We start from the raw sequence: 23264 nt of genomic DNA on the forward strand, positions 1-23264 counted from the left end.
ACAAACCTTGGTACATCATGGGCGATGAAGATTGTGATGAAGTTTCATTGAAATTGTGTGTGTAGTTTCGGAGAAGAGAGCAAATACCTATTTTTGGGTCAAACACAACCCCGTCGATCACCTTATTGAGCGCAGATTTTGATACGATAAATTCACCTTCGCGAGGCATCAGATATGCAGCTTGTGGCCAAGTTTCATCAAAATCGTGTGTTTGGTTCAAGCGAATCCATATTCAGATCTTCACCAAAATTGAATCGATTCTTCCTTGTCACACAAACAACCTGTCCAACAAGTTTCGTCCAAATCCATCCATAACTTTTCTATGTATCGTTTTTGGCCCTATCTCCCAATGGTGAAGAATCACTTAAAAAATCAAATAATTCTCATATCGGAATCCATATTCAGATCTTCACCAAAATCGAATCGTCCTTGTCAGACACCCAACCGGTCCACGAAGTTTCGTCCAAATCCGTCCACAACTTTTTGAGATATCCTGCTATGTATCGTTTTTGGCCCTATCTCCCAATAGTGAAGAATCACTTTAAAAATTCTCGTACCCGGATCCGAATCCGGATCTTCACCAAAATCTAATCATTTCATCCTTGTCACATACTCTACATCTCTGCCAAATTTCGTCCGAATCCGTCCACAACGTTTTGAGATATCGTGTTCACAAACGGACTGACCGATGAAAAATCACTCATATAGCGACACTTGGCAAAAGAGAAACAAAGTAGAATGTCACTCGGAAGAGCATCCTTTTGACCTCACAAATAATTGGTGGTTGAATTATGTGACCTGATATGGAAATCGTCTTCAAATTAAGTTAATCGGATGAAAATTGAGGATTTAGAAATGTCTCCTATGTTGACCTCAAAAATAGTTGGTGGTTGGTTTCAGTAAGCTGATATGCAAATCCTATTCAGATTTCAAATCAATCAGATGAAAATTGAGGATTTTAGTAAGTTCAGAAAAGTGGTTGACCTTTGGCCTATGTTGACCGTTTAGCCTATATGATCTCTAAAATAGTTGGTGGTTTAATTCAGTTCACTGATATAAAAATCCTATTCAAATTTCAAGTCAATCGGATGAAAATTGAGGATTTTAGAAATTCGAAAAAAGCGGTTGACATTTGGCCTCTGTTGACCTTTTGACCGCAAAAATATATAGGATTTTGTCAGAGCACGAACTCTACCATTTGGTGAAGTTTCATGAAGATCGGTTACAATTGTGACCTGCAGGCAAGTATAACTGAGCGGACACACAAACACACACAAACACATAAACACACAAACCGATACTCATCTACTATCAACATAGATATACGAATAGACAACATATACGATAGATCAACATACTTGTCAAAAAAAAATTTTTTGCCAACTAAAAAAACAAACAAACAGACAGGGGTGAAAACATAACCTCCATGCATCTTTGGTGTCGGAGGTAATTACATCTTCGAGAATTTACCTTCCATATTATATCACCTCTTTTATTTTATAGAGCTGCATTTAATACAGGTACAGTCACGTGAAAAAGTAAGTACATCCCATGTAAAGTTTTGTCTTTTTCAACATATTTAAACATACAGCTATTTGATCTTCATTTCAACAATATTGATAGATAAAGGTGATATAATATAACAAATATCATGAAACATTTACATTTTGTAGTCCATTGTATAATTTAAATAAACATAAATGCAAATTTCGCATGTGGAAAAAGTAAGTTCACCCTTGTACTACTTGTACTTGGTATATGGCTTATACCTTGTATTATGGCTCTAATAGGTGGTATTTCCCCCTTTGGCAGAAACAACCTCAAGTAGCCGTTTCTTATATCTGTCTACCAAATGCCTGTTGTGTTTGTTGTTGTAGTCTCTGATATCGACTGGGAGAAATTTTTGCCCACTCCTCCGTGCAGAATTCTTTCAGCTGTGCGATGTTTGAGGGGTTTCTTGCATGCACAGCTCGTTTCAAATCCCCCCACAACATCTCGATGGGATTTAGATCCGGGCTTTGACTTGGCCATTCCAGAACCCTCCATTTCTTTCTTTTCAGCCATTCCTTGGTGGATTTACTGGTATGTTTAGGGTCATTGTCATGTTGCAAGGTCCACCTTCGGTTGAGCTTCAACTCTCTGGCAGATGGCCTCACATTATCCTCAAGCACCCTCTGGTACAATGAAGAATTCATAGTGGATCCTATGATGGTGAGTTGCCCAGGCCCTGATGCAGCAAAGCTGCCCCAAACCATAATATTTCCACCACCATGCTTTACAGTTGGTATCAGGTTCTTGTGGTCAAATGCTGTCTTTGGTTTTTGCCAAACATGTCTTCTGGTACTGTGGCCAAATAGCTCTACCTTTGACTCATCTGTCCATAGCACATTGTTCCAGAAGTGCTGGTCTTTGCTATGTGTTCATTGGCAAACTTCAGTCTTGCCCTGATGTTCTTTCTGGACAGCAAAGGTTTCCTCCTGGCACTCCTCCCATGTAGATCAAATTTGTGCAGCCTCTTTCTAATAGTAGACTCGTGCACTTTGACATCAACGGTGGCAAGAGCTACCTGTCGGTCCCGTGATGACATTCTGGGGTTCTTAGAGACTTCTTTCAGCATCTTGCGGTCTGTTCTCGGGCTGATGTGGAGAAATGCTGGGGCGGTCTGGCCTGAACAAGTTGGCAGTTGTTTGGAATCTTCTCCACTTGTAGATGATCTTCCGGACAGTCGAATGATTGATTTCAAATTGTTTGGAGATCTTTTTAAATCCCTTCCCAGACTCGTAGGCATCTATAACCTTCTTTCTGAAGGCCTCAGAGAGCTCTTTTGATTGAGGCATGGTGACGCCGCACACCTCAACAACAAAGAGCAACCCAAACTAAATGTTTGAGGTTTAAATAAGACAGGTTCCTCCAAGATCCTCCCTAACAATGTTCTATTCATTTGCACCTGAGCTGGTGCACCTGATTCTAATTTTAGGTATTTGAAGTAGTGATAAATGTAGGGGTGTACTTACTTTTTCCACATGCGAAATTTGCATTTATGTTTATTTAAATTATACAATGGACTACAAAATGTAAATGTTTCATGATATTTGTTATATTATATCACCTTTATCTATCAATATTGTGGAAATGAAGATCAAATAGCTGTATGTTGAAATATGTTGAAAAAGTCAAAACTTTACATGGGGTGTACTTACTTTTTCACATGACTGTATATCTTTTGAGAGAAGCTAAATGCAGTCAATACACCGTCAATATCCGGGTTCAAGGTGTGATTTACCTTCTACAGCTTGAGCAGCAGTTATCACGATAATAAATCTCCATTATCGTTATCGCGATAGTAAATGTGAAGCAAGATTATGGTCCAATCGCGATTATCGGCCAGCACTACCATAAACCTGATCACATGTAATGAATTTGCAGGGAACAGTTTGCGGTGGAAGGAGCCGGGGCTCGAGTGCCAGTCTCACAGTGGAGAGCGCATTAGGAAGCTTTGATTTCCTCAACACCGACGACGACCTGCACAGCCCTGAGGATTTGGTTAAAGGGTAAGCATGACACTCGCGCACACCATTACCCCCATTGCCTTTCACTCCGCACTTACGATTAATGTTGCACTGCATGCACCATGGTTGATAGCACCAGCCTTTTCTAATTTCTGGAGAGGATTTAGGAGTCAGAACTTCAGAAATAATCCTTCAACTGTCAAAGTCTTGGATCAACATCTGAAAACCACAACTCCTGAATTCTGATATTACCCGCTTTCCGTTGCCAATTCGTTGCCAATTGGCAAACTGTTGCTGCTTGATGTTGACCAGGTTATATTAATAGGTGGAGATTTTTGTTTGTATACATAGTCAAGGCTCGTGGAAGACTGAACGGATGAAGACATAACAGGACAAAAGGAACAGAACAGAACAGAACAGAACAGGAGGAGGAAACACCAACAACTGAGTTGGAGGACAAGATGGAGGAAGATTTGGACAGACATTGGGTGTGGGAAAGAATGGGGGCAGGAGAGGATGCATGGGGTGTACAGGATGGAAAGGAAACTCCAAGGAAGTAAAAACTAGAAATCTGGAATGAGGAGGGATTTGTGTGGGGTTAACGAATTTCGAAAAGATCCTAGCTTTGGATTGCGGGACGATCTGAGATAGCGTGAACAGCTGTCTTGAAGACCTGGAGGGAAGAATGAGATTGAAGAGAATGTGGAAGTTGGTTCCACAGGAAGAAATCTGGAATGTTTCAGATAATGAAGAGTATAAAGAAAATAAGTGCAAACAAGATTTTTAGCAGAATGGACAGGGTTTCAGAGTGAAGAAGAAGTGTTATGACAGTAGTAAGGTAACGATGTTTCACTGAGATGGTAGAAAATGTATGGATGAGTCACGCTGGAAAGGCAGTGACATCAGAAACATGAGATATAATTTTATAACTGAGTTAGACGAGAATCTAGAAGTAGTGGCGATAGCAGCGTATTTAGGAAATGGTGCAGGCTTAATGGGCCTAATGGCGCCCTCCTCCTCCTCCATCAAAGTTCCTTGCGTATGGTTGCACTGTTTCCGGGGCAGTACTGACCTTTATTACTCGATTTGGCACAGGTACCACTCCGAGTCTCAGAGCAACAGCAGCGGAATGACGAGCATTGCCCTGACAGAGGACACAGGGATCGGCACGAGTGTGGATGGGAGCCCCGTTCCCATGACGACGGGAGATGAAGGCCTGGATCAGGCCTTGTTGGAGCACATGCAGTATATCTTGCGTCTGCTTGAGGTACGAGAAACAACAAACGTTCCTGTTGCCTTCATACATCGTACAATTTTATCGTGCCGTGAAAGATCTCCGCGAAGCGGGCGCGAGCAAAGGTGCCAACCAACATTTGTTCAAATCCGCTTTTTCCTTCCCCGGAGATGGAGTCAAATGAAATTACTGCTTCAAAAACGTATGCTTGCTGCTCTCGAAACTAGATTCCTACAAGATAAACTTAAATAGATGCGCGTTCCGGAGCCTCCACTTAAGTTGCAAAGAGGTAAGTTCAGGAAACATTTTCACCTCGGGCCTCAATTCTCAGAAGTCCTCGGGTTTTATTGCCAATTTCCACTCTTCGGAAAGATAAATGTAATTCGCTATTGAATGGCCGTGATGCATGAAGCATGTTTATAATTGAGATCAATGTCGCAGTTGATGGTTATGTGCGATGCTCTGATTTTGGTTTTTCTCCCGAATATTATTGATATCTTGCCAATGAACGCATGGGTTTGGGATCAATTTCATAATTTCATTGATCTGCGGGGCCGTTGCCTGAAAGTCTGAATCTCAGAATTCCGCCAATCTTCAAACCTCTCATTAGACATCCGATAAAGAAGAACTTGAAGCGTGCCATTATGGACATGACATTTATAGTTTCATTAAATCTTCTGGAAGCTTCTTTGGAGTCTCCGATTGCCTTTGCAAAGCATGTTCCCATTAAATATGCAGTATGAAATTGGTTTGCCTTTAAAAAGAAGAAAAAATATGTCGAATATGAAGTATGATGTGGCATAAGTGTTAATATAATTGTTCACCACCATCTCTTATCTTCCCCCATCCAAAACCTTGATCTCTTCTACCCCCGTTAATTCACCCTAGATCCAATTTTTGTTGAAATACCGACTTCTTTCTTTCCTGGAAATTCTAGCAGTGTCCATGTGTTTTATACCTCTCCCACCCCCCTCCCCTTCCCATGCCTCCTCCCCCAACCCCTCTCCCTCCCACAGATCTTCCGTTGTCCCTGCTCTCTGCTGTTGTACTTGTGTGCTTCCCTCTCTCTCCCCATATTGTCTCCCGCTCCCTTTATTGTATGTTTTGTTTGTCCGGTTTTTTTGTGTGATTGATGTTAGCTCTTACACGAGCCTCGATCTTGTATCCAAAAAACCCCCCAAAAAACTGAAACCTGTGGTTTATTAGCCCGTCCCCATGTGCAGCGAGAGACGGGGCTTTACAATCACTTCTGTGTGTGTGTGTGTGTGTGTGTGTGTGTGTGTGTGTGTGTGTGTGTGTGTGTGTGTGTGTGTCTGTCTGTCTGTCTGTCTGTGTGTGTCTCTGTCTGGGCCATAACTTTTTTACCATTTGAGTTTTGTCATCAAATTTTCATCAAAGCTTTATTATGATAATACGGAGAAGGAAAATTAATAATTTACTCAAAAGGTCAAAGGTCAAAGGTCAGCATCGCATAAAATCGTCAATGTTCATCCAATTGACCTGAAATTAAAATTTACCATTTGAGTTCTGTCATCAAATTTTCAACAAAGCTTTCTTATGAGAATATGGAGAAGGCAAATTAATAATTTGGTCAAACGGTAAAAAGGTCATAGGTCAGCGTCACATAAAATCGTTAATTTTCATCCGATTGACCTGAAATTTTAAGAATTTGCATATTGGGTCACTGAATCGGTTCACCAATCAAAAGGTAGAAACTAATTATTTTTTTAGATCTAAAAATCAAAGTTAAAAGCTGCATAAGATCATCAATTTTCATTTTGTAATTACCTCCACCACCAAAGGTGGATGGGGTTATGTTTTCACCCCTGTCTGTCTGTCTGTTTGTTTGTGAACAAAATATCTCAAAAAGTTGAGCACGGATTCGGAGGAAATTTGGCAGAGATGTTTTGGCATGTCACAAGGACGAAATGATTAGATTTTGGTGAAGATCCGGATTCGGCTACTAGAATTTTGAAGTAATTCTTCACCATTGGGAGATCGGGCCAAAACTATACATAGCAGGATTTCTCAAAAAGTTGTGAACGGATTTGGACGGAACTTGGTGGATCGGTTGGGTGTCTGACAAGGACAGATAGATTCGATTTTGGTGAAGATCTTAATATGGATTCGTATATGAGAATTATTTAATTTTTAAGTGATTCTTCACCATTGGGAGTTAGGGCCAAAAATGATACATAGCAAGATATCTCGAAACGTTATGGATGGATTTGGACGAAACTTGTTGGACAGGTTGGGTGTGCGACAAGGAAGAATCGATTCGATTTTGGTGAAGATCTGTATATGGATTCGGATATGAGAATTATTTATTCACCATTAAGTGATATGGCCAACAAGGTGGAGGTATGTGCCCTCTACTGAGTGCCGTTCTAGTTACTCCCACCAGGGAGTAATGCATTCGATCGTGTCCGTCCGTGTGTGTGTGTTCGTGTGTTTGTGAACAAGATATCTGGAAAAGTTCTGAACGGATTTGGATGAAGGTTGGTGGGATGATTGCCCTTGGGATAAGGAAGAATTGATTAGTTTTTGGTGAAGCTCAGTATATTATTCCGGATCCAGGAATTTTTTGAAGGATTTTTTTACCATTTGAAGACAGGGCTCATTTATTTTAACATTATCTTCTATATATTCTATACTTAACATTGTGATATGAAAATAGTTTTCATATTTGTTGTAAATGTAGTTTAAACTCGTGGTTATGCGTTAGAGCGGTATATTTTTTTTAAACATTATCTTCTATATATTCTATATTTCACATTGTGATATGAAAATAGTTTTCATATTTGTTGTAAATGTAGTTTAAACTCGTGGTTATGCGTTAGAGCGGTGTATTTCTTAGCAGCATCGTCTTCAATTTTCATTTATTTTTTTTCTAATAAAGACATATTCTGTCATTTTAAAACCACCAAAGTGTGTATTAGGTTTCCCCGTTTCATAAAATGTATCGTTTGATACGTATAATGCTTTAAAACTGTTTTTTTTTTTTTACCTCAGAAGAGATATCAACATTTAACTCAGTGAATGTCAATCGCGGTGTCAGTATTTGATGAACTTATAAAGACGTAGGTGACTTATAAGTGTGACCAGCATGTGCACGGGATTCTTCCCAGAAGAATGAGTGGTCGCATTGGCTTGTACGACCTAAAATGAGCGAGTTTTGTTTTCACGTTTGGGCCAGTTTTACATGTTGTATCCCTAAGGAATGAAACGAACGTTTTCCTGGCTTACAATTTTATTTGAAGTCACACATGCCTCAAAATACACTCACTTATATAGAATTGAACGCTGAATCCGAAAATGTAAGTGAAATTGCCTTGTTTTTTTTAAACATTATATTCTATATATATATATATATATATATCTGTGCAGTGTCTGTTTTGTGTTGTCTTGTCTTGTGTTGTCACTGAACTACTCCCTCAAACTTTGGTGAAATCGTACTATTCCAACTTGACCCACGGCGGGAGTATGCGCTCTACTGAGTGGCGGTCTAGTTTTTTTTTGCCTGTTTTCGTTATTTGGAGAATACAGAAGAAGAAGTAAAAGAAGACATATGATTACAACAGGATTAAGAGTGAATAGGCGTTGCATTTTCAGATGCTTTCTCGTTGATATTTTATTTACAGCAAAACTGTGATGTTCTCTTAGAGGCTCCGCCGCTGCCGCTCCCTCAAATCTCCAGAGGTTCGTGTCATGCAGCTTCTGGATGGCCAGGCCAACGTGTTGCGCTTGCTAGCAGAGGGGACGATGAAGACGACTGCTGGGCGTCCAGTGAAGGCTCACAACGGTTCGTCCCCAAATAATTGACCTGAAGCTCAATATATTTTATTTGCATACTCTATAGTGTCTGGAGACTCTCATTGAACTCATCTCATTGAACTCATCTCATTGAATTCATAGAATACTTACCCCACGCAGTCAACTTAGTGCGAGTCAACTCTTCTGTTTTTTAAAGGTTTTTTTTTTTTTCTTTGAACAAATATGGCTGGCACACCACATGACCGATTACATCAGAAATTTACATTCTCCAATATAATTGTTGTGTAGATCATGCTCAAGAAATGTCGAACTGATTGGACTAAGAGTTGTACTTGTCAAATTATGACGTCATAATTAAGGCACCAATGACGTCATCATTAACAACACTTATTACCTCCGCCACCAAATGTGGATGGAGGTTATGTTTTCACCCCCGTCTGTCTGTTTGTCTGTCTGTCTGTGAACAAGATATCTCAAGAGGTTGTGGACGGTTTTGGATGAAATTTGGCAGAGTGGTAGCGTATGTAACAAGGACGAAATGATTAGATTTTGGTGAAGATCGGGATTCGGATCCAGCCAGTAGAATTTTTAAAGTGTTTCTTCACCATTGGGAGATAGGGCCAAAAACGATACATAGCAGGATATCTCAAAAAGTTATGGATGACTTATGACTAAACTTGGTGGACGAGTTGGTTCGGTGAAAAGAACAAGGTGATTAGATTTTGGTTCAGGTCCGAATCCAGATCCGGCCTATCATGGGATACAAAACAAACTGTTCAGTCTGTCGGAGGTATGCGCTCCACCGAGTACCGTTCTAGTCCCGCATGCGGAGTTCTTTATAATGAGCCACGCTTCAATTTTTTTCCATGGAACGGTTTCGGAGATATCGACATGAAACTTTTTTCGTTTTTTTCAAGATAGCGCCTGTACAATGTGACAATGGATGAATGAATGAATGATCGTTTTAAGGCCATTTTCCCTGCTAGAGCGGGGGTTAGCCTTGCGGGTCCCATGACGATCATGGTTCCCTGTTTGAGGCAATGTTTTTATGGCAGGATGCCCTTCCTGGCGCCAACCCTTAGTCGCAAGCGCAGGGATACGGTGTACCTATTCTAAACCGGGGTACACACCGTGATCATTCATCCCAGCAAGCTGGTACTCAATTTGCCGACCTCGGAAGGATGACAGGCTGAGTCAACCCCCCTGGCGTTAATTCAACGATCGACCGGGATTCGAACTCAGGATCATAGGATCCCAAGCCGGCACCCTAACCGCTAAGCCAACACCAGGCTTGTACAATGTGACAATATGACGTCATAATTATCATTTAAAAAATCTACAGGCGGAGGCGCTCTAAGGGTAAAATTTCGTGTCAATTGGACCAACGGTTGCTGAGAAAATGAATTATAAAAATGCAGAGACACACGTACGCCACACATACGCACGCACGAAACCGATCACCGAACCCTGCTTTTCGCTTCGTGAGCGCAGGGTAAAAATTTGAAGCAACTGTTTAATGTTCAGAAACATTTAATGCACTCACTCCCTCAATGTCTAAAATAAGAGGTTATATGCATGATCAACATTTCGCAATTTTAAATAATCTTAATTTTATGCACCTGCCTTATGTGGCCAAGTTTTGTTTTCAGACAGGTTTAATGATCTTGAAACCCTTGTTATCCGATTCTTTGTGTTGTTTCTCCCCCTGAAGTTTATCCCGACACTGGAGGCAATGGAGGTTTCCTGTCCCTCTGGAATGAGATCTGCTTACCAGGGACATCATTCTACCACCAGCGGTCAGACACCGTCCAGCATCACCTGAGAGCATACCTTGAGCCTGCACTGCAGAAGGAACATTTGGTCCTACTTGGGGAAGGTAGTATTCCTGTCCTCATTATATCATATGCCAATACTTAACTTTGTGACTACAACTCAGTCTTGTAAATAAATGTTAAAGTAATTGCCCTAAATATCAGATTTGTTGATGACAATTCAACTTCAGTGTATGTGTAGTTGGTTAATGTTCAAAGCAGGTTTAAGTGGAAAAAAGTATCTCAGGAGCACATTTATATATTACACACACCAAATCGTGCACGTTTGGATCCAATTCCACTTTGTCCTTCCCTTTACTCCTTCGCTTTCTTTTTCTTCCCTCCTTATGCTCCCATTATCATTTTTTTTTCCAAACCCCCCCTCTTCTTTATGTATGTAATAAGTAGATATCCCCAAAAGATGAATGGTCTCGTCATTTCAAATTTATATCTGCCATTGTGGATCACCAATGGAGAGCATGCAATCCGTTCCTTGCACACATCGTGCGGCAGGAGCAAAGACTCCAAGCGGTTTGTCCTATATGGAAGCATAGAGATCTACTTTTCCATGGGTGTACAAAAGCCCTAAATATGATGATCGCTCATCATCACCATTCCATGTGCGACCTGTCGTTACTGGTTGTATAGGTGGGTCGGGATTCAAACCGGGGCGAGACAGCCTCGAGGCAAGTGTATGTACCCCGAGGGCATCCCAATTTGATCGTCATAATCGAGTTATACACTGGATCTGCAGCAGCAACACTGGATCTGCAGCAACTGCTATTCAATGTCGGATAATTCTGAATCAGTAACATTTTTGTGCCTCCCTTAACTATGTCTGCTTTCTTGCCCCCTTCTTCTGTTTCTTTCTTGCACAGTGATGTGGGGACTAATGGAAGGAATGCGGGACCATATGGAGAATGAACCAGGCACTATAACCTTATTCCAGTTTATGATTTATCTCGAAAGGGAGGCTCCCGAGGGTCTGCAAGACCTCATTGAACGTCGGGCAAGAGAAAGTGAGTTGTGAATTTTTTTTCTTTCTTGTTTAACCCATCCTATGCACAGCAGGAGATGGGATTTTGTAATCACTTGTGTGTGTCTGGCTGCCTGTCCAGGTTGTAACCTTTTTACCATTTGAGTTTTGTCATCAAATTTTCACCAAATCTTTATGATGATAATATGGAGAAGGCAAATTAATAATTTTGTCAAATGCTCAAAAGGTCAAAGGTCAGCATGACATAAAATCATCAATTTTCATCCAATTGACCTGAAATTTTAATTTACCATTTGAGTTTTGTCATAAATTTTTCACCAAAGCTTTATTATGACAATACTGAAAAGGCAAATTAATAATTTGGTCAAAAGGTCAAAAGGTTGAAGGTCAGCATCATCTAAAATCATAAATTCCATTCAATTGGCCTAAAATTTAAATTTACCATTTGAGTTTTGTCATCAAATTTTCACCAAAGCTTTATTATGAGAATATGGCGAAGGAAAATTAATATTTTGGTCAAAAAGTCAAAGGTCAGCATCACATAAAATCATCAATTTTCATTCGATTGACCTGAAATTTCAATTTACCATTTGAGTTTTATCATCAGATTTTCAAGAAAGCTTTATTATGGGAATATGGAGAAGGAAAATTAATATTTTGGTCAAAAGGTCAAAGGTCAGCATCACATAAAATCATCAATTTTCATTCGATTGACCTGAAATTTTAAGAATTTGCATATCGGGTTACTGAATTGGTTCATCAATCAAAATCTAGAAGCTGATTGTTTTTTTTAGATCAAAAGGTGAAAGGTCAAGGTTGCGTAAAATCACCAATTTTCACCCGATTGACCTGAAATTTCAGGAATTTGCATATCGGGTCAACGAATTGATTCACTAATCAAAATGTAGGAGTCAATTATTTTTTTCTTAGATCAAAATGTCAAAGGCCAAGGTTGCATAAAATCGTATTTTTTCGTCTAATTGACCTGAAATTTAATTCATTTGCATATTGGGTCACAGAATTGGATGACCAATTAAAAGCTAGAAGCTGATTTTTTTAGATCTAAAGCTCAAAGGTCAAGGCTGCCTAAAATCAAAAAATTTCATTTTATATTTTTTGTAAAACTGTTTCCGTTATTTTTAGCAAATGGAAGAAGAAGAAGAAGAAGAAGACGACTGAATTCAAACGGATGTGGATGGGCTTTGCATTTTCAGATTCTTTCTAGTTTACCTTTTTTTTGCAAAATGGTGTCCAGCATCCTTGCAACTACGTACAATGCAACCTTGTATAGCTGGCCCTAAAATGTTCGAGCAAATGTTTGGCTAAAGCGTTTACTTTCTCTCCAGGTTCTTGTGAAAGAGGAAATCACAACAACAGATTGATCACAGTGCAGTGGAGTTCCATTATGTTGAACAAATTCATTCAGTGCATTCATTGAGTTATTTGGAAGGTAACAAATGGAAGGCAAACCCCTAGCGTCTAGCACACCACAAATTCAGTACAGCATTAACATACCGCCACTTTACACCAGGCAATACATCAAATGTTGTGCTTTATTAAGTTATAGTAAGAGAAAAAGCGCACCTTAACGTTCATCGGATGGAACGCAGACGCGCAATAAATGCATCATCCCCACCGGGCAGTAGGAGAGCAGGCCTATTGAAGGTAGCTCGCAAAGCTAGAATCACTTCTTCATTCTATAACAAAATCAGGGAAAACACAAAAATGAAACACTCTTGGCCTCTATGGAGTGGATGAGAAATTTGTGAAGCACGTAGGGAGGTCTTAGGCTGAAGTTTGGTTGTGAACACACGCTGTACACCATAGCGTAATTAATATACGTCAGCAATACTGAGAGCATTTCGGCCCAGATGGACACAACCATTGATATAACCTCTGCTTTATAAGCAAATTTAAGGAGTAACCCTCCAAGTTAAATATGCAGTTAAGAATAGGCAAATTATATGCATAAATTTAAAGAAAGCATCGTTTGGAGCTACTTGCAGTACGAGTGCCTTGTGGCCCTTCCATGCGGAGCAGCGTGCGTGTACATCCATCATATTTGCTCCTATCCTTTTCTTAGAGAAAGCAAGATAATCTTTAAACATTAGGACACCAAGGGACCATTGCTCAAGCCAAAAAGTTTCGAGATTTAGTCATGGACACCTCCTTTTGTCTTAATGGTGTCATCAGCAAAATAAAAATATTCCTTAAAATGTGAGGCTTTGGACATGGATCGCTCCCTACAGGTTTCTGACACATTTCTAAATGTTGTGCCGAAAAGAAACTTTTCTTTCACACTATGTGCTGCATTCACACATCTCCCTTTCTAGTTATTTTTGAAATGTTTTAATAGATCAAATGCTCATACCAGTGGGGCAGTGTTGCGGCATGGTGATGCGGTCTGCATCAGATGCGTCCTTTCCCAGAATCCCTGTTCCACCCATACCCTCCCACAATCCTTATGTAATACTTCTCGATCCGTGTCCACTGTCCATCTCTGTAGCATTGTCTTGTCTGTAGCATTGTCTGTAGCATTGTCTTATTTACTTGCATGATCTATTGTCCTCCAAGTGATGGGTAACACCGTGTATGGGGCTCTCAGCAAACTTTGACTTACTCCTGTCCTCCCAACCCAACCTTCTTTTTGTAATCTGGGGTGAATTTGGGGGATTAAAAAATAGAATCTAGTTTCATGGAAAAATCCGGGTGTCGGGGTGAAACTTTCCTCTCTCTTTCTCCAGAACTGCCTTTGTCTCCATCAAATTCCCCTTTCTCAAACTTCACTACCACTCTTCCTGCTCTTATCTGGCTCCCTTTTCCTCTCCCTCTGACTTGGAAGATCCTCAAGTTGATTTTACTTTTGAACCCTGCAGTGTTTTTACAAACATTGGTTGTTGTGTTAAGTCTCAGCTGTCAACAAATATCCAAATTGTGGTCTGCAGAAACCACACCATCGCGAGCTGCTCCATATATTCTCAATACGCGAATTATGAAATAACTTTTGAATGCTAAACGAGGCCTTTTGCGTATGGGGCGTGTGTGTGTGTGTGTGTGTGTGTGTGTGTGTGTGTGTGTGTGTGTGTGTGTGTGTGTGTGTGTGTGTGTTTGTGTGTGTGTTTGTGTATGTATACACAGACTCAGTTCTGCTCTCAGGGCACTTTTAACCTGCCATTACTATCCCAAAATCTGTGATTCAAATAGTCTTTTAAACATAATTTTCAGCATTTAAATGAAAGAGTGGCAATTTCAGAATGGTTGACCATAATTGTTGTGTTCATATATGCAAATAGGACTCGCGGATATATAGGAATCCGAGAAATATCCATGGATGAGAGGAGTCGTCTTTATACGATTATCTTTTAATAAGCTACATGCTAGCGTTGACCATGGCTATAACACATACAGACACCCACAGGCACCTACAGACACACACATACTCTCCAACTTTTAGCAATAGATGCAAAAATCGAGTATAATTTATCTTATGGCCTCGGAACCAAACAAAATACGTATACAGTATTTACAACAGTCTTCACAGATCCCGTAGAGCTCCTCCTCCCAACATGATTAATAGTAAATAAACTTACCCTGCACAGTGCACATGCACAAGCTCCAGATATGTCCTTCCCATTGGTGTTCAGAAGCACCTAATCCAGATTCATTGGTAACGATTCTTCATTGGGTTGGGTAGCACATGCCCGTCCATTTGGGCCTTGCACCAACCCAGGTGATCAGAAGTTTGAACGATGAGCCCATTCAGCGAGCTGAGAAAGTTCTCCAAGTTTTTCATTGTGCAGAGGCATAGTCCTTTCTCTATATACTTTCCCAAGATTGTTTGACTTATTTTAGAAGCTTTATGAGCCATTTAAGATGCCAATGCTTATCTCGGACACACAATATACATTTTATTTCGTCCTGAAAATGGTAGTTTCCGAAAGTTTCTGCGCATGCACACTGGCATTCTGGGGTAGATTACGTCATTTTGAAAATAGCGTATTGTGTGTTTTAGCCCTAATGATGATTGAAACACAACTGCTCAATCGCAATGTATCCCCTGCCATTATTGATGAACAAGCATTCTATGGGATTTGAACCTGTGATCCCACCATCACGAGCGGTGTCAGGGAATTTATGCTGCTCGAAGATCCTTGACGAGAACAGCAAAGTGGCCTACGCTAAACACAATTTTCAGTCGTGTGAATATTTGCGGCAAATTGGAAGGAGATTTGAGCAGCACAAATGACCGAATAACTAATCTACTTCATATGTTCGAATCCTGATTATATTTGGCTTGCACAAAGTATCACAAGGAAAGGCGAACTCTGTAATAAAGCCGAAGTCAAATTTATTTTGAGATTGATCAGTTGATGCACTTTTTGCTTTGAACTGTTGTTTTCTCATATTGCACAATTATTCCTTTACACGAGTCATCATTCTTTCAGAAATATCATCGTGGATTACAAATGCTCCATCTCGGTATGACCTTTGGGCGTTTGGGGCCAATTTCAAAGTTCAAAAACAATTTCATTTAAATCACACGAGATATTTGATTGCCTACATATTTTGTCAATCAGATCGCAATGTAAGCATTTCCATTGTGAGACAAATGTAATACATGAAAAACTAGAAACCATCTGTAAATGCAAAGCCCATCCTTGTCCATTTGTATTCAGACGTCTTCTTCTTCTTCTTCTTCTTCTTCTTCTACTTACGTATGCTGAAAATAACTGATTAGTGAACCAATTCAGTGACCCGATTTGCAAATTCTTTAAATTTCAGGTCAATCTGGTGAAAATTATTGATTTTACACAACCTTGACCTTTGACCTTTTGATCTAAAAAAAAACAATCGACTTGTAGCTTTTGATTGGTGTACCAATTTAGTGACTCATGCAAATTTTTTTATTTTCACGTCACTTGGATGAAAATTGACGATTTTATGTGACTTTGACCTTTTGACCAAATTATATATTTGCCTTCTCCACATTCTCATAATAAAGCTTTGTAGAAAATTTGATGACAAAACTCAAATGGTAAATTGAAATTTTATGTCATACACAGACAGACACACAGAAGTGATTGCAAAACCCTGTCTCCTACTGAGCACTCGGTACTCGGTAGAGCGCATACCCTCGCCAGGTTCTACAATTCACGTTTTGTTGCTTACTGATGGGCTGGATCTGCATCCGGACCATAATCAGAATCTAATCGGCTTGTTCTTGTCACCTACCCACCTCATCCACCAAGTTTTGTCTGAATCCATCCATAATTTTGTGAGATATCCTGCTATGTATAGGTTGTTGCCCCATGTCTCAATGTTGAAGATTCACTTTTTAAAATTCTCTTATCCGGATCCAAATCTTTACCAGGATCGAATCAATTTGTCTTTGTCTCACACCCAACCTGTCCACCAAGCTTCTTCCGAATGCGTCCCCCACGTTTTCAGATATCCTGCTTACAAACAACCAAACCGCGATGAAGCTAACTCCAAGGGCCTCTCACTCACTCACCGCAGGCAGGTTGGTGGTCTTTCCGTCTTCTACCGACTCCTCTCTGGCCTTGCCCCCCCAGCTCGCTCTGGGCTGTGTCCCGCAAATATTCCTACAGGTCGCACAAGATCTGCCTGCAACCCTCTTATGGTTAAACTGCCAAAATCAAGACTCTCTGCTCACCTTCACTCCTTCATTCCTCTTTTCTCCCGCCTCTGGAACAAACTCCCTCCCTCTCTTCAATCCCACTCCACCCTCCAGGTCTTTAAAACAGCTGTTCACCACCGTCTCTTATCTTCCCCCATCCAAAGCCTTGATCTTTTCTACCCCCGCTAATTTCACCCCAAATCCACTTTTTTGAAATACCAACTTCTGTCCTGGAAGTCCTTGTGTTTTATACTTCTCCCTCCCCCCCTCCCCCTTCCCACGCCTCCTCCCCCCAAGTCCTCTCCCTTCCACACATCTCCCTGCTCTCAAATGTTGTGTTTGTGTGCTTCCCCTTCTCTCCCCATCTTGTCTTCCGCTCCCTCTTTTTATATATTTTGTTTGTCTGGTTGATTTGTTTGTGAAGTAAATGTTAGCTCTTTCACGAGCCTCGATTCAGTATACAAAAAGGAGTGAAAACGTAACCTCCGTCCACCTTCGGTGGTGGAGGTAATAATTACCCTCGCCAGAGGAGAGGGTATTGCATTTGAGTCCGTTTGTCTGTCTGTATGTCTGTCTGTCTGTCCGTCTGTCTGTTTGTCTGTCTGTTTGTCCACACAGAATAAATATGATTTTCTCTGCAACCGTTGGTCCGACAGGAAATTTTCACCATTGGTGCAACTCCACCTGGATAATGTTTTAATGACAATTATGACGTCATAGGTCACGTGGTTCAGCCGCCATCTTGGAAAAACCAAAAAAACTTTGCACCTCTATATCTCCGAAAGCGCTGAATAGAAAAAATTGATTTTGCTCATTGCTCATTGCAAAGAACTCTCCATGGGGAATAAAATATGTTGATGATGTCATAGGTGCCTCCATTATACCGTCATAATTCGACAAGTACAAAACTTCATCCGATCAAGATGAAATTTCTTGAGCGTCATGTCGGCATAAACTGGTGGAGAAAAAAATAATAATGATGACGTCATCGGTCACGTGGTTTGGCCGCCATATTTGTTTTAACACAAAAGCCTTTAAAAAAACACTGAAAATACATCCTGGCGAGGGTTTGCAATCTCTGATTGCTCTTTCTAGTTTACTTTGTAATACAGTTGTGTGAATGTTCAATTTTTGGGGCTTTGTAAAAAATTTTACTCTAGATATTAAAATATTTATAGTCCAATAATACTCGAAGCTTTTCTTAGTTTGATGGGTTCGATGGGGTTTAACAACCTTCGCCTTATTTGCAAATAAGAATTGATACGCATCAACCCTTCTTCAATGAGTTAGGTAACTCACTAGTGCTTGGGACCTCAGATTGTGAAGTTACACAAACAATGTGATCGACATTTTAAAGTAGTGTTGTAGCGACCCATGGGTCCCCCAAGCAAGACCGGCATCAGAATCTCCTTGCTCCAGCCGTGACGTCACCGGCGGAGATCCACGGCGCCAGAGTGGCTGGTCACGTGACCGCCAAAGCGTGCCGCGCGTGCGGGTATAAACAGATACACCTGTGGATCACGTGACCACCGAAGCACGCCTCGCTTGAGAGGCGTGGCTTTCGGTTTCGGTTTCTGGTTATGCTTTATAAGGCAGCCCGATAAACGGGCTTTACAGTGTTCCCGAGTTGGTTTTACGAATAAACATCTTCTCGGACGAGTTTGTGCCTTGCCATCCTTTTATCCGTATTCTGCTGGAGCCCGGACTCCTTCACTGGTGACCCCGAATTTGAACACGCAACCCTGACTGCCCCCGCACGGATGCGGGGGCTGCGAATGGACACGGCAAGCACGCCCTAGCCAGGGAAGCCACCTAAGCTGGTGACGCCGGCTTCTCCCGCACGGCTTCGGGCGCAGTTTCGAAATGCCGGAGTTTCGGAAACAACGACGGCCATGACTATGAGGTTCGCGCACCGCGCTCGGCTCCTCTACGACCGGAGGGGCGAAGCTATTCTAAGACCCTCCGAAGGCATGGCTGCTTCGTCACCTTCGCGCGCACTGACGTTGGCAGAACGGCTGCTTCGTCGCCTTCGCGCGCACTGACGTTCGCGGCACGGCCGCTTCGTCACCCTCGCGCACCTACAACTACAACCGCAACTACTTCTCCGACCCTGCAACCTCGGGAGGCCCGCGAGGAACCTCGGCAGCCTCCCCCGAGGCCTGGACCAGCCCCTCGGTTGGCTCACCAGCTTTTCGCGTGCACCGCTCGAGCCTTCTCGGCACTGCCCCCGCGCACTGCAACCTCGGGAGGCCCGCGAGGAACCTCGGCAGCCTCCCCTGAGGACTTGCCCGGCCCCTCGGCCGCCCCCCGTCCTGCACCCCCCGTCCGACCACCCGCCACCACACCGGACCCCCCCTGCCTGCACCCCCCGTCCGACCACCCACCACCACACCGGACCCCCCCCCCCCCCCCCGCGACTGGCCAGGGGTCGTTTCGGTCAGGTCATCTGGACCCCCCTCAGGTTGACCTTCCCTGGACCAAGTCCATTCTGGGGGGGCATGTGTAGCGACCCATGGGTCCCCCAAGCAAGACCGGCATCAGAATCTCCTTGCTCCAGCCGGTGACGTCACCGGCGGGGATCCACGGCGCCAGAGTGGCTGGTCACGTGACCGCCAAAGCGTGCCGCGCGTGCGGGTATAATCAGATACACCTGTGGATCACGTGACCACCGAAGCACGCCTCGCTTGAGAGGCGTGGCTTTCGGTTTCGGTTTCGGTTTCTGGTTATGCTTTATAAGGCAGCCCGATAAACGGGCTTTACAGTGTTCTCGAGTTGGTTTTACGAATAAACATCTTCTCGGACGAGTTTGTGCCTTGCCATCCTTTTATCCGTATTCTGCTGGAGCCCGGTCTCCTTCAGTGTAAATTATTACAAATAATTTACTCTAGAACTGATGAAATCAGGATGTCTTTCCATATAAATCTGAGCACTATCCTCATGATTAGGGAGCATGATGCAAGTGTCATGAAAAATTCTATCCCGAGTTGATCTCCTTGTGCTCTTATTTTAACCTCCTTGATGCTGTGATTTATTTTCACACGAAGAGGTAGAGAAACGTCTGTCCAGCTTTGATGATGCTGCCTGAAGGGCCCAGGTAGCACTAGTGATAGTGCTCTCAAATCCTGTTCTGCTGCTGTCGATTATTTTCTGTCTGCTCTTCTTCAGCTTGTCTGTCACTTTCCGATGCCTAGAATCTGCTTCGAAGAGATCCAAAATCACCCCTTATGCACAAGAAGAGTGCAAAAATGTACAGGCCTTGTAGCTTACCTCCACTTGTAAGAAAAGCCATGGAATCTCAAATTGCAGGTAACATTTGTTACGGGTTCCTCACCGACCTCCTGGTCTCGGTAAACCTCCGAACCCCGAGAGGAGCCCCGGCAGAAAAATATGTTATTCTGTGTTAGAAATCAATAGTGAGACCACACCCATGATTATAAATGCACAGATAATGTATTAAAAATCACACACAAGAATAACGGTACAACAAATGGCAATTAAGAGTGCACTCTATACCTTATCGCTTAGGATGGTAGCATCACTAAAGTCAGATAACTCACTGCGCTCCCAGCGAGTGAACAGGACACTCCTCAATGTCTCTATAACCTTTTCCAAGGCGAAGGTGATTCGCTCCAGCGGTCGCTAAAACGATATCCAGTCGAAGCCCGAATCTCGCTCTCCAGTCGAGACCCGAATCGCGTACAGATGGCAATGGCAATCGCCCTGCCGAAACTGTACAAAGGCGCCCTCCAGAGGAGCACCTTCACCGCTCACTCAGCAAACCGCAACGTAACTGGAGACGAAGCGGTCGCACACACACATCCCCGACAGACGGTAGGATGTCGGGGTAAAGCTGACGTGAAGCAAAACCTTTGTAGGTGTCCGAAGCGCGAGGTTCAAAATGGCCGACGGCTCTTACTTGAGTCGATGCGACTAGGCGATGATTCGTCGAAATCTCAGCGCCCAAACCTGACCGCAGATTTCTCACTTCCCAGCGCCCAAACCTGACCGCAGATAATTCCTATCGCCGGATGTCCTTTCAAGGAACTCAAACTTCCCTCGTGACTTTCGGTAGACCACGCTTGCTACGGAGCCTCGACGTCACGTGTCTTCTCCGACTTTGCTCGCCACCCCTCTTCCTCTTCTCTGCCGTCGTCTTCCGGTTCGGTTTCCGGTATCATTTAAAGTTAGCCTTTTTAACTTTAGATAACTGTTCATGAATAATAAACCTTTTGAGAATAATAATCGTACATAATATCAGAAATATGTCCAGTGGGTGAAAACCACAACAACGGAAGTTACGAATCCATAACACATTGTCTTTCCTCTTGCTGAAATAGCCTGATCTATGACCATCCGTTTAGTTTCTGCTCCGATCACTTAATTTAGGATTTGCTGCTCTCTCTCTTTCTCTAAGTCAGGGCAGCATCTCTGGATATATATTGGGTGTTCAAAAGTCTGACACTCTGCTCTGCTTGACAAGTTTTCTACGTGCGGCATGCAAGGCCTCCTCTTTTCTTGATTTGAAGACTTCCTCCACTTTTGCTTTCAGTGCATAAGTTTTCATGGAATCCTCTCCCGGTAGAGAATGGTGTACCTCAAGGCAACATCCTCGGCCCAGTCCTTTTCCTTGTATACATTATTGACCTCCTCTTCAATACTTTGGGAAGCTAATTTTAATTTTTGCAGATTATTCCACATTATACTATCCAATTTATAACACAACAATCAGACAGACAGTCACGGCTCCTTTTATGATATAGATGTTATCCTATATTCACATATAGATGAAGATGTAGTCTCAGTGACCTCTATCACCTCTCTTTTCCATGAGCTTAGATTTTGTACGTAAAAACAAGACCCAAGCTCAGTGGGTTCACAAAACAATGTTCTGCAATATATTTGATGTAGAAAGATGAAGATTTTGAAATTGTGCCAGCGAGACAATGTGAAAGTTTATTTTAAAAAATTCACAGATTTTTGATTTTGATTTTCAAAGATTCACAAAATATAAATCAAAAGTTGATTTTGGAGTCTAACAGCCATTAATTTTTCTGATAGTGTCAGTTGTGAAGGAGCTTCAAACTGCAGAAGTCAACATGACAAGCCTCACCGGCTTTTGGGCCTCAACATCGCCATCTGACCCAGCCCTTGCTGTCTTGATTGACTTGCTGCTCGATGGAGGAATCGAAAAGCAGCGTGCTATCGCTGATTTGCTCAGCAATATGTGTGCAGGGCAAGATGAAAGGAGAGCCAAGGTAAAAGAGTCACTTAAAACGATCTCTTTAGTGCCGCCAAGGTTAATTTCTGTATGGATGCAGATTCATCAAAGGCCTTCCTGCCATCTCGGATGACCTGCTCTTGCGCTTTGCGTGCCCAGGTGCTCGGCAGCCTTGTCCAGATGCTCGAAGCGGAGGAGTACAGGCGGCGGAAAGCAGCTTGCAAGGCTCTCGTGGGAATCCTGGTGAGCTGGGCATAAATTGGGCGACAAAATGGAGTACTACGAGAGGGACACACTGTGCTTTTTACGAGCAGCTTATGACACCCCACTGCTTTATAACAGAAGAGTTATGTACACAAAAGAAATGATACAGTTTTCGTGCGCATGGAAAAAGTGACAAAATCCATAACTATAACCCAATGACATCATTATTTTCAGATGTTATTATTATCATTATACTTATGGTGATGCATACCTAACCTGGATCTCGTGGCAGATTCATTTTTCTGGTTGCATCATTGTGCTCTCGTATAAATTAGAAAAAATTGACCTGCGTGGGATCTGTAACACGCTCAGTCCGCCTGTGCCTACAGATAGGACATCCGGCTTAATGTCCCCTCTGAAAAGACAGCATACCTACTGTTGTAACCACCTGCTTGTGAAACACCAGGATTACAGTCTGAAGTGGGATGTTATTCCATCCGGAAATTGGGTTTCTGTAGAGCTCAAAGTGATGTTATTCAATTCGGGACCATCACTGAATTTCCTCCATGAAAAAGAAAAGTTTATCCCTGGTGTTGGCTTAGCGGTTAGGGTGCCAGCTTGGGATTCTAGGATCCTGGGTTCGAATCCCGGTCGTTCGCTGAATTAACGCCAGGGGGGTTGACTCAGCCTGTCATCCTTCCGAGGTCGGCAAATTGAGTACCAGCTTGCTGGGATGAATGATCATGGTGTGTACCCCGGTTTAGAATAGGTACACCGTATCCCTGCACATCGTAAGAGGCGACTTAGGGTTGGCGTCAGGAAGGGCATCCGGCCATAAAAACATTGCCTCAAACAGGGCGCCATGATTGTCATGGGGCC

The 23264-nt window shown here is 42.4% G+C and overlaps 2 protein-coding genes across 3 annotated transcripts in view; both read left to right on the plus strand.

Moving 5' to 3' along the window:
- The window catches only part of LOC144890862 (uncharacterized), an 812162-nt gene that overhangs the window by 313615 nt on the left and 475283 nt on the right, over positions 1-23264 (plus strand). The window lies entirely within an intron of this gene.
- LOC137421444 (rho family-interacting cell polarization regulator 2) overlaps positions 1-23264 on the plus strand; it is a 105091-nt gene that overhangs the window by 59652 nt on the left and 22175 nt on the right. For both annotated transcript variants that reach the window (XM_078771396.1, XM_078771397.1), the window contains 7 exons: positions 3427-3551; positions 4605-4776; positions 8407-8545; positions 10229-10393; positions 11207-11347; positions 22022-22218; positions 22341-22424. In XM_078771396.1, coding sequence (XP_078627522.1) covers positions 3427-3551; positions 4605-4776; positions 8407-8545; positions 10229-10393; positions 11207-11347; positions 22022-22218; positions 22341-22424 — 1023 coding nt within the window. The remainder of the gene's footprint in view (positions 1-3426; positions 3552-4604; positions 4777-8406; positions 8546-10228; positions 10394-11206; positions 11348-22021; positions 22219-22340; positions 22425-23264) is intronic.

Source organism: Myxine glutinosa, chromosome 2 (genome assembly GCF_964187855.1).
Source record: "Myxine glutinosa chromosome 2, kmMyxGlut1.1, whole genome shotgun sequence".
NCBI lineage: Eukaryota > Metazoa > Chordata > Myxini > Myxiniformes > Myxinidae > Myxine > Myxine glutinosa.